We start from the raw sequence: 16152 nt of genomic DNA, 5'->3' as shown, positions 1-16152 counted from the left end.
GATGGAAGGTCATCACGTGGCATTTTGCGATGCTGATGGCAAGTATATGAGCCATGTTGAGCAACATTTACCGGTGAAGAAAATCCTCGATGCAGCGTACCACCATATATATCTTTAGATCATCAGCGTATATGAGCAAGCATCTATAGCCAAGTGAAGATGCCGCCTTCAGGTCCGTATAGATTACGTCTACCTGCGCTTTTTCTTCCATAGCCGTAAAACAGGTGGTAGTTAGATCCAACAAATTAGTAGGGTAGAGAACTACTTCGGCCTACACGACCCATTTTGGGCCTATCGAGCAGAAAACTACAAATAAATCCATGATTTCAGAGTTAACAAGTCAATTGTGCGTTTGGTACGATACTTTAGTTAATAAGCTACGGAACGAAGTCAATGAGAACTCGTGATATGAAGGTTTGCACCCATTATTCCCAAAAAACAAAAGAAGCGCTCCAACCGAATCAATTTTAATCTTCATCCGATAGGCCGAGGTGAATTCATTGGCGTTTCAATGGCGTTTCAATGCGTTAGGCCGAGCTTAGAATCCGTAGGCCGAGTTTGGCGTCAAGAAGTAGTGTTAGACTTTTGACAATATCTCAACGATTGGTTTCTCTTTATCAAATCTTACGGTACGTACGGAAAGGTAAATAAATTTGGAAGCCATCAGTAATGATAAAATTCCGTTTGGTGCTAAACTGCGCTAGATTAGGAAAGACTAATTGCGGGTTATGCTTAATAGGTCGGAAATGGGGTAGTTAACCCTAGCTACGGACCTGCCGGGAATGAATCCGTGTTGATCAGTCAAGATGTGGGTCTATGTAGCACGCAGAATATGATCGCTGACGATGATCTCGAAAAGCTTCGAAGCGGCAGAAAGACTGGTTATCCCACGATAGTTTCTGACATCTCGCCGGTCACCGCTTTTGTGCACAGGAAACATGTAAGACAGTTTCCAGCTCATGGGAAATTATCCTTGCTTGAACGAGTGGTTGAAAATGAAAGCTAACAGCTCAGCTACTGCGCTTGCACAGCGAGGAAGAACAACAGCAGGAATTCCATCCGGGCCAGAAGGAAATGAACTCTTCAACTTTTTTGACGCACCGATAATCATTGCAGGCAATATTTCGAACGTGTCCAGATCAACTGCGTCCAGCGATATGTTTGACGGAGCCAGTTCGGCCTCAGCGGCAGACGATGGGTTTGGATATCAATTTCCGGACTCTAGACATTAGACATTAGATTCCAAAAATATCCATATTGATGGGTAAACATCCCTATTCTAAACATAAACTGTTCGGAGTACTCCGGATACTGTCCGGATAGAAAAATAATGGATAATAACCAAGTTAAAATTATCCGGATAACTTGGATATTATCCGGAGGGAAAGAAATGTGGATAGGGATAAACTCCGTTTATTTCTATCCACTGGATAGGTCTATCCAGATAATTATATTATCTATGCCTATCCGGATAATTTTGAAGCCTGGTCGTTTGCAGAACTTAAAGGAATTTTTAGAAATTTCTGGAGAATACAAAGTGACTCAAATTAACTTTTCCGGAGAAATCTCCGGGGAATCCCTCGCTAAAATTATTAAATTATTAATTATTGAAGAGCATTGCAGATTGAATTCAAAGAGTGCTCTGCAGATGTTTTTCAAGAGTATTATAAGAAAATAAAAGAAAGGGGTATAAGATGAACTCTGATGGTATTCTGAGATGATTCAAGCAAATCCTTCAGAAAATACTAAAGAAATCCTGCAAAGATTTTCAAGTGTTTCAAGTTGATTGCAACATAGAATTCTGCAAAGGGCCAATCCCAATCGGGTCGTCGGGATTTTCTGAGGCATAACATCTCTGATCACGGTGGAAGTAAAGCCGTTGGTCCCCGGTCCATGAGTAGATGGGTCGTTATGTAGGGTCCAGGTGTGGGAGTTGCCTCCTTGGCGTCAGTACGGAAAACAAGATCGACGGATACAAATTAAGGGGAAAAAAACATCAAATTTTGTTTAGAGATATTGGACGAACAAAATCAATATCCAGAGATTTCATGTTTATAAAATTTGATGATCCTGAAAAACAAAAAAATCGTCTAGACTCAGGAAGTTTCATTTTAAAATATTCTGGAAATTTCCAAATAAATATCTGGAGAAATTGTCAAGATTCTGGAACATGATAAGTTTTCAAGTTCCAAAACTACCAAAGGAATTTTTACTGCCAAACTTCGGTAAGTCCTTAAGATTGTGACCTTGAAATATTTTTTTTATCTGGCACTTTGTAAATTTTCAAGATCTTGAACTAGGTCTTGGAATTCGAAACTTTAAGATATTCCTTTTTTCTAGATCTTAGAGTTACTAAAATTAAGTAAATGTGAATCTTAAATTTTTAATAGTTTTGATTGTAAAGTGTGTTCTCTTAAAACTGATTATCATATCTTTAAAACATTTGTGCCAATCAGGTTATTGTTTTACCAAAAATTATTTTTTTTATTGAATTAAATAATAGCTCTTTACTAGCTGGCCCATAATACTGGGGTGACTGCAGCCCTGTAAAAAAATACCTGGAAATATTAGGTAATTATGTTTCGCCAAATGAGAAGACACCCTGAAATTCTTAGCCAAAGTTATATATCAGTCTGTCAAATAGATTGGTGTGGGAAAATTAAGATCAGTTTTTAAAAGAAGGATAAAAATGTGATTGCATATTTTGTTAATTGAGCCAAACATTATAGGAACAGTAAAATTCGAAAGAACTACTCATGTTTAAACGATGGAAGAATCCTTAAAAATTACCAAATTGCCGAACCCTTATCTTCGAAACTTCAGTGGACTACATTAAAATTCTTCAATAATGAAAAAAAACTCACATAGATTGGTATGAGGCAGCTTTTGGAAGAACGAGCAGCTTTAGAAGAAAAATGAATGTGATGGTATATTTCATTCGTAATGTAAAAAATCGCAAAACCAGTAAAACTCGAAAGAACTGCTCATGTTTGAAAAACACTTTGAACATTGCATTTTATTTACTTGTCAAACTTTTAAATTCCTGCGAATGCAGGAAATTTCTTCAATTAAAAAAAAAATAAATTGCAGTCCAAGATCTCTTAAAAAGCCCCAATAGCATGAACAAAATAAATATCTAAGTGTTTAAAATCTTGAAATATAACTGTGTATGGAAGCTCGTCAACATTTATTTTAGTCTGAGCTAATCACCCTTCGGGCTAATGACTTTCGGATTTATGTGCGGACACTCTCAGGGCGATAGAGCCATATCCAGAAATGATTAGAACCTTTGATATCCAGACAAATTAAAATTCAAGAATTGGCAGCCCTATTGCGTGTTTTGTGCATATTTGTTTTATATTATAAATCAATGGATCCTTGAAGCACTTTCCGAATTCATATGAGTAAATAAGGTTGGATATTCCAGTAAATGGTGTATTTCAGCATTATTCTTAAAATTATAGACGATAAAAAATATTTAATTTATTCTATAAGTCGATAATTCTATAACTCGATGGTCCCTTCAATACCGAGTTATAGAGAGATGACTGCATTCCCCGTTTGTATATTGCTTTATCAGTATGTCGTATCACTATTATGTGAAGCGACCGACATGGACTGATCAAAAGCATTTTTCCTGCCAGGTATTTCTTTTCCAATGAAATGTATTACTTGACTGGTACCTGCATTCCAAATATCAAAGGGCTCTGCCAGTCCCTTATTGCTGTTCAAGAGCATAGCAGGTGTTCATAGTCTTCCTTTTCAATGACACAGAATCGACACGTATCCTCTTGAAGTTTTCCTATTAGCTTCAATGACATGGAGAATGTCGTGTTATTAAACCAGTAAAGACACTGAGATCCTTCTTTGACATTGCAAGAATTTTGCAATTGTTCCACAAGCAGAAACTCCACGTAATGGTTCTGTTCCTATGAATTGTTGGGATTATGCTAGCCTTGCTAACGTGTCGGCTTTTTCATTTCCTTGAATTCCGCTGTGGACAGGAACCCAATTTAGCTTTACTTGGTTTCGACAGGCCAATTTTTGAAGTGTCATTGCACATTCCGATACTAGTTTTGAATTGCATGTTGCTAATTCTGCTTGACTATCGGACATAATGCAGATATTCGAATGTGCCCTGCGCCAGATTACCTAGTGGTGCGAGGGCAATAGTGAGAATTCTCGAGTTCTTTTTCAACAGGTGTTAAGTAACAGATGTAAACAAATCGAGTTAATCGATGCAAACTATTGCTTTTTGATCATTCTATGTGCTACAAAACATCCATTTAAAATAACTTTCAATTGTTTAAAATAATCGTAGATAACAAATTGTCCAAATTTACAAATTTAGTTTGATGGGTGATTGATTGTTACTTCGGCCATTTTGCCTACCTAGCATGATCGGTGCTCATTTTTGGAGGATGGAGCTTGGAAAACCAATTTAAGGTAATAAGTAAAGGTTCCGTCAATTTTTCCGGTGTAAGGTACTCTATTCTGAAGTCTGTGAAAGGGAATCTAGATGATGTAGAACAAAACGATCAATGTATCGCTCATTTATTATGTCATTGAGAAAAATCGTCCCATGTAACATATCCGAAGTACAACGTGACTAGTCAATACGATGTATGTGATTTTTCCATATTGTTATTTGCGCTACAATATAACGGGTGTTCAATCAAAAATGAAATTTTTTCAGTCATACAGCTAGTAAAAAAAATTCAACGAATTCAGTATTTTTTATTAAAAACATAATGTTTATTCTTCAAAAAAACGTCAATGAATATTGGAGAAGGGGCCCTGGTCAGCCATACGACGCAACTTAGTCGCGATGCTCTCACAAGACACAGTGGGGCAGCGAAGCCATTCGTGTGACCAAAACCTCTAGCGACGTTGGTTTGCTTTCTACAGCAATACAATGTTGTACAAAGTTGCTCAATACTAAAAGCGCCATCTTTTGAAAGTTTTATATTAGTTCATTTTTACGCCACATAGGTGGCGCTCGAGTCTTTCTTTTGAACGGAGCATTCTAGCCGAATGGATTTCAGAGCAAAGTTTTGTAATTTGAAGTGTTGAGAAATGTTGTCCAAAACATCAAAACTCTATGACTTATATTAAGCGATATATCGGGCAATTAGGAAAACTAGAAAAACATCTTATCATGTTTCACACACAAAGCAAAATTTCAACAAATTTGAAAGAATTTACCATATGCAATATTCAAATAATGTTATATTAAAAAGCCTGCAGTTGCTTGTTGAACTGTGGTCGTTACTTTACCCAACAAGGTCTACACTAATCACTGTAAAAAAAATTTGTTATATTTTGAGTAATTGACATTTTTATGCATCACTTTTTTGAGACATTTATGTTAACTATAACTATATAATAATGCATGGCATATACAATAGTGAGTATTTATTGGATGAGTCAAACCATTTTGTTAATTATCAGAGTATAAAATATATACATTTGACGTATATAGGTAAAAAAAAAGAAAAAAACGCAATTTTAGAGGTTAGTTTTCCTAATTGCCCAATATCTCGCTTAATGTGAGTCATAGAGTTTCAATGTTTTCGACAACATTTCTCAACACTTCAAATTACACAACTTTGCCCTGAAAACCATTCGGCTAGGATGCTCTATTCAAAAGATACACTCGAGTGCCACCTATGTGGCGTAAAAATGAACTAATATGAAACTTTCAAAAGATGGCGCTTTTAGTATTGAGCAACTTTGTAGAACATTGTATTGCTGTAGAAAGCAAACCAACGGCGCTAGAGGTTTTGGCCACGCGAATGGCCTCGCTGCCCCACTGCGCGGTACTGAAATCATTCTCATTTTTTATTGAACACCCGTAATAAATGCGATTTTACCATTCATGTTGAAAGTTTACCGTTATTATTCACTCATTACGATAAAAATAGTTTTATTAAACGTTTTGTTCCAAAACAGTTTAAAAACAAATATGTCGATCTTCAACTTAGTTTCTCTTAATATGGTGTAAATGTTACATTGGTCCATTTCAAAAAGTACTCGAGAATTTGTTGCGATATCTCTTTCTCATTTACATTCCCCTTATGGAATGAGATGCGGCCTAAGGCAGGGCGCAAAACTAAGAGTTTGCCACCTAAAACAATACCCTGAGTATGGCTCTGCCAACGAGACGACGCTTTCTCGTTCAAAATGACCCTGATCACCTACATATGTCACCATGGAGCACAAACGGCACAAAATTAAGTGGAATTGCATTTCATGAAAATGAAAATTATGAGACGTATGGCATTAATCATTCGAAGCCTTAAATAATGAACGAAACTCTCTGCCCATGTCGCTCGGACATTTTATGATACAACGAACCCAGAAGCTAGAAAAAGCGGACTACAACGGCACGGCCGAGGATGCAAAGTGCCTGTCTACCACCAGCCGCGAACATGGCGAGAAAACGTCACAAGAATACTGTGCGGGAACGTGATTTATGTTGGCGTTTTTGCTTTGCAAAACACCTCCAACCTAAGTTGCAGAAAATTTACGTATCTTGCTCCACGGGATTCAGGGATGGGAGGTGGGGGATGTGTGCGTGTGCTTGGAAGCTAGGGCAATCATAAAGCCGACCGCTTACCGCGATTGCGAAAGCGGCAAGAAAAATATCCTTCTACCGGGGTGGCAATAAACTTTGAAATAACAGTCTTTTTATGGTTAGAAAATTAAGCGATATTACGCGCACCGATAGACTGAAACCATCTAATGGGTTGTTCTGTTCTCTTTCTCTTTCACAGATGCTGCTAGAGCATAACATGAGCTAACGCTAGCCGAAGATGGTCCCAGGTGTGGGCGGAGTGTCACGAGCGCGGTTATTCACATTTCTTCTACTGGCCCTGACGGAAGTGATAGCACGCGCTCTAGGCAGCCCCGCTCCAATTTCGAATGTAGCCCTAAATCAACAGCAGCAGCAACAGCAACAGGATGAAGGTTCTATGGTACCCAAGTACAGCTTTCATTTCGCTCATGCAGTGTACAACGTTTCCATCCCGGAAAATAGCGTCGGGAAAACGTATGCCGTTCAACCACCGAACGAGGACCGGATGGGCCTGTACGTAAGTCCAGAGCTTGACGTCAAGTACAAAATCGTCAGCGGGGATAAAGATAAGTTTTTCAAAGCGGAAGAACGGCTGGTTGGGGATTTCGCATTCCTGGCTATCCGATTACGCACAAGCAATGTGGTGCTGAACCGTGAAAAGGGCGACAGCTATCGGTTGGAAGTTAAGGCCACTGCCACCAAGCGGGAGGGCAAGAGTCGGATATCCTTGGAGGCGGATACCATCATCGACGTCAAGGTGCTAGACACGAACGATCTCAGCCCCTTGTTCTACCCAACCGAATATTCCGTCACCATCTCGGAGGATACCCCCCTACACAAAAGCATCCTCCGCGTGATAGCCGAGGACGCCGATCTAGGCTTAAATGGCGAAATCTACTACAGCATCCTGGATGAGACGGAACAGTTTGCGGTTCACCCAACGACCGGTGTCATCACGCTCACCCGACCACTGCGATTCACGGATCGATCCCTGCATGAATTGACCGTAACGGCCAATGACCGCGGTATTGGTTCAACCAGTCGAAGTCAAGCCAGCAAGGCACGGGTGAAAATTAAAATTCGACAGGTAGGTCAATTTACGGGGAACAAATTCATTTTTATTAAAATATCTGCGCACAATATTGTGTTGCACTCCCACCAGCAGCAAAAGCAACGACCGCAAGCGTTTATTAACAGCCATATATCACGGCAATAAAGTAGGGATTTTTTTCGCTCTCCTGCGCCAAACTCAATTGCTTTTATTTATGGCAGCGCTGGGACGGGGCTCGGGATTGTTGTAATAATTTCCCTTCCTTATGCATATGAATGCGTTACAAAATAAAAAAAGAGATACGGGGTTGCTCACCTGGGAACCCTTTCATGCCACTTCCAAAAAGTTTTAGAAAGCTTTTACAATTTTCCCGAGCGACATCTCGGGTTTTGATTTGCAGATTTAGCTCGCCAAAGTCAGTCCCTCCCAACCTTTGAAGCTCCAAGCTTGATTTTGAACACCTCACTTTCCGGAGACGACACGGTTACAAAACAATTCAAGCCGGACAATGGATTGGGTCCTAACATTGGCATATTCTCTTCGTCTCATCTAGCATACAGCAAACATGGCATGAAACGGTTTTGCAACCAAGTTATTAACGAAGGAGAAAGTCGACAAAGAGAATCGATCAATGTTACTTAGGACCTAATCTATTATTCGGCTTGAATCGCACGAAACGATTCACCAACATAGATTTGAATGAACGAATGTAGGTATGTAGGTTGTAAGCGCATGGTGCAATTTTTTCGGGAGATTTCAATATTTATGCCTGCAAGGCAATTATTATTGCTATTGCTATGCTTGTATCATATTCCTTAAATTGTGTTTCCTTTACCGTTTTCACGGTTGCTCAGCAAGGAACGCTATTGCGGTCGTAATTTTCCGGATTTAATAAGACTTTATTGCAAACCATGAAATTCCAGTCAGTCATGAAACGGCTGCGCTAGTTTGCTTCTCAGTGTGGAAGGAACGAAAGAATCTTTTAGGTTGTTTTTCTCAGGTCGTGAGAGAAGAACTGTGTGAGCATATTTTCATTTTTCATACAGCTTGCGTTAACAATAGGAAGACTACCCGAGCAAAGTCTGAGATCAAATTGAAATTTAAATTTGATGTTGTGATTTCGCTGATAATGATTGCTCAGGTTGCTGTCGTTTTGGTCGTTTTAACGGTTAAAATATCAAAATTGAGAGCAAACAAATCTTCCTGTGACATCACATTGAAAACTATTTCTGCTATCAATGAGAGCAGACTGAAAACTCAATTTGATATCAATTTTTCCTGTTGATAACAAACAAGTATTCAATTTAATGTTATGCTAATCCGAGCAAAGTCCAGCATCAAAATGACAGCAAATTGAAATCAAGTTTTGATATCGACATCAAACTGAAAGCATAACTTGATTTCATTTTACGCAATTGACAAATTTGCCGGCGCCGGTGGTGTAGTGGTAAGCGTGACTGGTTTCTAACACCCCAATGGGTCTGGGTTCAATCCCAGCCAAGGTCGGTGGGATTTTTCTGAGGCATAAAAATCTCTGGTCACGTCTTCCTTTCGAAAGGGAAGTAAAGCCGTTAGTCCCGGCCCATGTGTGTTGAATGGGTGCGATATCCTACGCAGGTGTGGAAGCTGCCTTCCTGCACATTCGATTGCTGTCAATGGATGGCAATCGATGTCCGTCGGTGATTGGCACTAGATTGCGGAACAGAGACCGACGTTAAATAAAGGAAAGAAGAAGAAGAACAATTGACAAATTTGATACCAAATTTTGTTTTCATTTTACTGTACATTTGCTCTTCAAAAATATGTTGTTGCGGGTTTGTTTTCATTGCCTCATCACCATGCCTCATCACCAAATTGAATACTTGATTTGTTATCAGCAGGAAAAATGGATATCAAATTTAGTTTTCAGTTTGCTCTCACTGATAGCAGAAACAGTTTTCAATGTGATGCACAGAAAGATTTTTTTTGCTTTCAATTTTGATATTTTAACCGTTAAAACGACCAAAACGATAGCAACTTCAGTAATTATTATCAGCGAAATCACAACATCTAATTAAGATTTCAATTTGATCTCAGACTTTGCTCGGGAAGGCAATGAAATCAAACCCGCAACAACATATTTTTGAAGAGTAAATGTACAGCAAAATGAAAACAAAATTTGTCAATTGCATAAACTGAAATCAAATTAGGATTTCAGTTTGATTTTGATATCAAAACTTGATTTCAATATGCTTTCATTTTGATGCTGGACTTTGCTCGGGTAGTGTGGGGTTTTGTTAAATAAATGAACAGATCCTACTAGATCGACGATTTTGACGAAGATCTGTAACATTTTCTGTTTTGGAATTTCTGAAGTTCTTCTAGGAATTATGTCGCTTAATGCAGTGCATAATAAAAAACTAAAAGGTATTCCAAATTATATTATCTCAATCAAAGAATCAAAAATATCTCCAAATGACAAAATGACAAGCGATCAACGAACCGAATAATAACGCTATGTCAGAAGTGCAAAGCAATAATGATATAATCTTCTTCGTTCTTTTTCATGACAAGCAGCCCGTGCGACACTACTCACTCGGGGCGGTAGAAGGAAACGAGTAAATTGTTGGCAAGCTGCTTCACGAAGTAAACCCGAAGATGATACACGTGTGTTAATGGGAATTTTTTTGTTATGTCTTTTCTCGATTCATATCAAGCTATGTCCTCATCCGTGTATATTGCAACAAAGCAGGCAAGCAATATATCATTATCCTTTTACCACTCGGATCGAGCTATGTTATAGAGCGAGTTTGTCATGGTAGTCGTAGCAACCGTTTTGTCTGTATCGTTGGTTGCTTTATGTGTTTGGATTCGCTGATCTCAATACAGGTATACCTCGAACGTAACTGTCACTTTTGAGTTTATTGTCGATTTCTCAAACAACAACCGTCAAACAAAATAAACATTGCGATTTGATAGGGGATTGTCTCACCTGTCCGATAGTATTGTTACTTTGCGTGATTGAATTGGGTTCTTTAATTTTGAAAAATTTCTCGGTTTTTATATATCTTCTGAAAGAGCTTCGTTTTCTGAGCACAGTGACAAAACTAAACTGGAAAACTGACAGCTCGCTCCCATACAAAGTGACACCGAGGGACGCTAATAAGGTGATTTTTGCAAATGTAATCGTACTTATTTAAAATAGTTCCATTGTACCAAAATTTATGAAATTTTGGGATTGAGTTCCATTGTTAATGCAGATTACGAATATGCGTTTACCTCTAAGGGTAAAGAACCCAATTGTTGCTTGTGAGAAATCGACGATGGAAGAGAAAAGTGACAGTTACGTTATATCGAGGTATACCTGTGATTAACTCTAAACTATATCGCCAATAGATCATATTACTGATTGCAGTGGATTTATTTGCCAAACAGTGAACTTTTTTGTTCAATCCTTAATGATTTAAACATTAACAAAAGTCCATGAAATCATCTTCAGAAAGGAAATTGGAAATGTACAATACATGTTGCTTCGTGTCTCGTCTATTCCGGGCAAATTATTTTTATCTAGATAAAACAATTCTTGGTGGTGTAGTGGTAAGCGTGATTACCTCTCAACCCAGCAAGCCTGGGTTCTATCCCAAATGTATATTATCTGAGCCTTTTTGGTGGAGTGATTTGATTAACCCTTAAAGTACCAGGACGAGATTTATTTTTTTCAAAATGCTCGTTCTCAGTAATGTCACAACCGATTTTCATAAACTTGGATTTTTATTAAAGGGGAATAGTGGATCTTCCTTTTGACGTAGGTTGTCCCTCTTCGCATATGAAAGATGCAAATATGTATATGTTTTATTGCGGTTTTTTCCTCAAGAATGACCAAATGTTACTCGTTGTCTGACGAGTGGCTTATCTGGTGCATTGAATAATACCTAATAGATGAAATATGATTGCAATGATCTTACCTTGCCAGTTTGAAATGATTTGACATGACTATTTTGCCTTGAATATTACGATGGCCTATAGAACCAGATTCTGGGACCATTAGAACCGATTCCAATGTGGTCATATGTCATCGAATACATTTCGATCTGTTTTCATTGACCTGATATTCACATTTTATTATGAATTGAAGTCCTGCGTTTTATGGTTTTCTCCAATATTATTACCCGAGTAGCACACTTTCATCACAATAAGTTACAGCAACTTGTTTATGATTGAAATAAGTCGTATATAAGTTTCTACAATTGATTTGTGACAAGTGTGCTACTATGGTATAGCCAACCGTACCGTAGCCCGGGATTCACGAAATTGGATTCCGGAGCCCCGGAACCGATGCCAATGTGGACTAATGTCAAAGGAATCACCTAAAATAGGCTTCATTGACCTCACTTATTATACTGCTATGGTTTGACATGCAGCATGATTTATTTGCCTCGAATATAACGATGGCCTATAGAACTATAGATTTGATATGCTCTACTATATAGTTATTTTGAACGTCATAATGTTATAACAAACCCTATATTGCAATTCATGGAACCGAATTTCCACCGGATATACCTCAAATGGTCTTCATTTGTTTGATTCTACCTAATTGGCATGATTTGACATGTTGCATCATACGATTTTCAGAAATATTACTATGTTCTATAGATCTGGGTTCCATAGCTCCCGGAATCTATAATAACGTGACCTGACATCGTAGAAACATTGAAATTCATTCCTACTTTCTATATTTAATCTATTAGGTATAATCTATTAGAAACATGTCTGAAGTGAGTCCAATTTTAGCATAGCATATGCGATTGTGCTAATCATGGGAGGCAATTTAATGATCGATCATTATATTTTACAGAAAATATCGTGTGTTGCCATACAAACTTCATAGATTTCATGGGAGTGGGACATTGGTATTAGTAAGAAATGGTGTATGTTAAGTAAATATTAAATCTTGATCCAAATTAGCTACAGCAAGCCTGTCTTTTAATGAGAAAAATTGTTAGTGAAGATAAGAGCATATATGACGTATGTTATATAAATAATCGCAAACATGTTTCAAAATGCATTCAATGAGACTCAGCGCAAAACGATGGTATTTTTGAGACAGTTGTTCAGTATGGATATTTTTAAAACGTACCTATCTTAAAAGTAATCACCAAAATGACGTTAACGCCATTACATTTAGAAATCCTTGATTTTCCATATTTTTATTTTATCTTATTTTTTATTATAAAGCCACACCCTTGTTATTCGTGTGTTGTCCGGGATGAGATTTGAACTCATGTCTATGGCGTGAGAGCTATGGATGTTTACCACTACGCTGAAGCTGTCCTCTATTTTTATTTATATTTTCACATAAATCCATTAAAAATTTAAATAATGTACAAACAAAAAATTAATTACATGACTTAGAGTCGATCAACCTTAGAACAAAATGTCTATAACTGTATTCAAAGTAAACCACAAAACTTCACAAGTAACAAATCTAGACGTACTTGGTTTTATTTGAATTTTATAAAGGTTTTATTGCAGGGACAGCAATTTACAATGGTTTTATGACGGTCATACACATTGTCATAAAAAGTAAGTCATATAAAATACTAAGAGCTAGACTCATAAAATTCGATACATATTTATTGGCGAATTAACATGTAAAATTCCACATGATTTTCATGTGTTCACACATAAACAGAATCCACTCAGAAGTACACATGAAATTACGGAAAGTAAAAAAATAAAAATAAATTTTAAATAATTTACGTCTGATTACATGTTCAGGTTAATTTAAAAAAAATCAGTAAATTTAAAATGACAAGTTCAAAATAGTAAAATTAGAAATGTGCTTTGCCCCTGATGAACACGTTACGGAAAACATTTAAAAAGGATATATTTGAAATGACTCGTTCAAGTGGTTAGCGCCCCTAATGTACATGTACAGGGATTTTTTTTTAAATGTTAAATCTGGAAAATCTTTAAAAAATATAAAATTAGGAATAGCTAGCGCACCTGGTAGACATGTTCAGAAAAAAAATATTCCTAAAAATTTATAAAAAATAACTTTAAATTTGAAGTAGTTAGCGCCCTTTACGTTCAGGAAAAAAAATTCAAAATACATATATTAAATTTTAAATGGCGCATACCTCTGGTAAACATGTTCGGGAGAAAATTGACAAAATCTTAAATTTGAAATAACTTGCGCCCCTGATAAACATGTTACGGAAGCATTCCATCAAAAATGATAAAATTGAAGTGGCCTGTGCTGATCGAGGAAAAATAAAAAAAAAGTTAAATAATACCACTGAACTTAACCACTAACGGTGAAAATCCTGATTGGTGGATAAAAGTTGGTGCTATTTAGTGGCGAAAAATAAAAATTTGGACGTGATGATGCTTTCAAAATTATTTCACGGTGAGGTATGGGAGAGAAGTTTGCTATCGCATAAAAAAAAGATCGACATCGCTTCGGAAAGTATTGAATCACTTGAGAATAGCTCGGAATCACTTCGAAAAGTACTGAATCACTTAAGAAAATAATTGATTCACTTCATAAAAATTCGGAATCACTGTGAAAGTGGAAAGTATTGAATTATTTCAGAGAGCACTTAATGACTTATGAAAAATTCGAAATCACTTCAGAAAGTACTGAATCACTTCAGAAAAGTTTGGACTCCCTTCGGAAGTGCTGAATCACTTCAGAAATGTTTTCAATCACTTAGGAATGTATTGTATCACTTTAGAAATGTTCGGAATCATTTCTGAATGTACTGAATCACTTCATAAAATACTGAATCACTTCATAAATGTTAAGAGTCACTCTACAAAGTACTGAAGAACTTCAGAAAAGACCGGAAACACTTAATAAATATTTGAAATCACTTTGGAAAGTACTGAATCTTTGCGGAAAGTTCAATTTGAAAATAATTCAATCTGCTAGGAATGCACTGAATCACTTCAGGAATGTTCGGAATAACTTCAAATATTACTGAATATCTTCAGGAATGTTCGGAATCACTTTAAGCTCGGAATCTCTTCGGATAATATTGAATAACTTCAGAAAATTCTTATTTTTTATTAATTCACTTCCTAAACGTTCGGAATCACTTTGCAAATACTGAATCGCTTCAGAATGTTCATAATCACTTCGGAAAGCACTGATTCATTTCAGGAAGTACTGAATCACTTCTGAAAAATTCGGAATAACTCCTGAAAGTACTGAATCACGTCAGAAATGTTTGGAATCACTCCGAAAAGTACTGAAGTACCTCTATATATGCATTTACATTAACATCCGAAGTCCCTCCTTTTTTACACATTCTGTACTCAAAATAGCTCACCCCTCACATGATTTCCTACCGAATTTTATGAATATGGCGGGGCAGAAAGTATCTTTTGTGCAGAATATGTAGAAAAGGAGGGACTTCGGATGATAATCAAAAAGCATATATAGAGTTACCAGACATGTTTTGAAGTGTCAGGTACTCTTTGTTGTAGTCTGTGAGAGGGAAATCCCAAATCAAGTGTCATCAAAATACATGGCATGTTGAGAGATTGAGCTCATAAGGGATAATTTTCTCACTCAAATTTGAATTTTTTGGCACTCTGGGGACTGGTAGTAAAGCAGGTAAAACTGTATGGGGAAAAATCATTTTTATTTAATTGTAGCTTGTTTAACCATAATTTCCGGGAAAAAGCTGAAAGACTAAGTCCCTGAGTCAGTTTTGTTGACCTGAATATGCACCGAAAGCAAATTATTCCCACTTCTCTCAATTTCTATATGGGGATTCTTATCACTTCCTACCAGCGGAACAGCGCCATCTCTGTGGAAAATGGCCGGACGATATGATTAATTGGTAAAAAAAATCAAGCCTCAAGCCAAGGTTGCAAAGACTCATTTCAGCTAAAATAATGTTTTTCGGAATAATAAAACCAAAAGATGGTATGATGGCATGTTTTACTTGTAACTTACAAGAAGAGGTTACAAAGTATGCGTTGGAAACATAAAACCTGTAAATTTTGCTTTCTATGAGTCACAATCAGCGATTTGCTGATCGCTGAGTGAGTGAGTGAGTGAGTGAGTGAGTTTGTGAAAAATCGCTGATTGTGACTCTCATGAAGTGAAATAAACAGGTTTAATATGTCAAACACATTCTTTGCAACCTCTTCTTGTATCCTACCTATTCAAAATTTGATCATGGCATCTAATTATTTCATAATTTAGAAAAACATTGTTTTAGCTGAAATGAGTCTTTGCAACCTTGCCTCAAGCAGGACGAAATGTTATCAAAAGGGAGTTAGAATTCCTACTCTCCCCGTCCAAATTGCTTCAATCGGGTGCCTTAATGGTCCCTCCCAATCCCAGCATTGTTTTGTTTATATTTACAACAATTCCACGTAAAACAGACCTATCGGAAAATTGTTTCACTCAAACGTTGTGCATTTGTTCATTAATAAAAAATATTATACCCGTATGATCGCACACGGGCGGAATCCCTACATGGTGTTGATTTTAGTGATAATTACGAAGACGGATAGAACTAACGCA

The 16152-nt window shown here is 37.1% G+C and overlaps 1 protein-coding gene across 4 annotated transcripts in view; it reads left to right on the top strand.

Moving 5' to 3' along the window:
• The first annotated feature begins 6774 nt into the window (after positions 1 to 6774).
• The window catches only part of kug (kugelei), a 375801-nt gene continuing 366423 nt past the window's right edge, over positions 6775 to 16152 (top strand). For all 4 annotated transcript variants that reach the window (XM_065236080.1, XM_065236079.1, XM_065236078.1 and 1 more), the window contains exon 1: positions 6775 to 7664. In XM_065236080.1, coding sequence (XP_065092152.1) covers positions 6816 to 7664 — 849 coding nt within the window. In that variant the 5' untranslated portion in view covers positions 6775 to 6815. The remainder of the gene's footprint in view (positions 7665 to 16152) is intronic.

Source organism: Ochlerotatus camptorhynchus, unplaced genomic scaffold (genome assembly GCF_037179485.1).
Source record: "Ochlerotatus camptorhynchus isolate MF236.1 unplaced genomic scaffold, CSIRO-AGI_Acam_v1.1 ptg000526l, whole genome shotgun sequence".
NCBI classification, from domain to species: domain Eukaryota; kingdom Metazoa; phylum Arthropoda; class Insecta; order Diptera; family Culicidae; genus Ochlerotatus; species Ochlerotatus camptorhynchus.
Note: the sequence above shows the minus strand (reverse complement) of the source record. Positions and strands in the feature narration are given on the sequence as shown.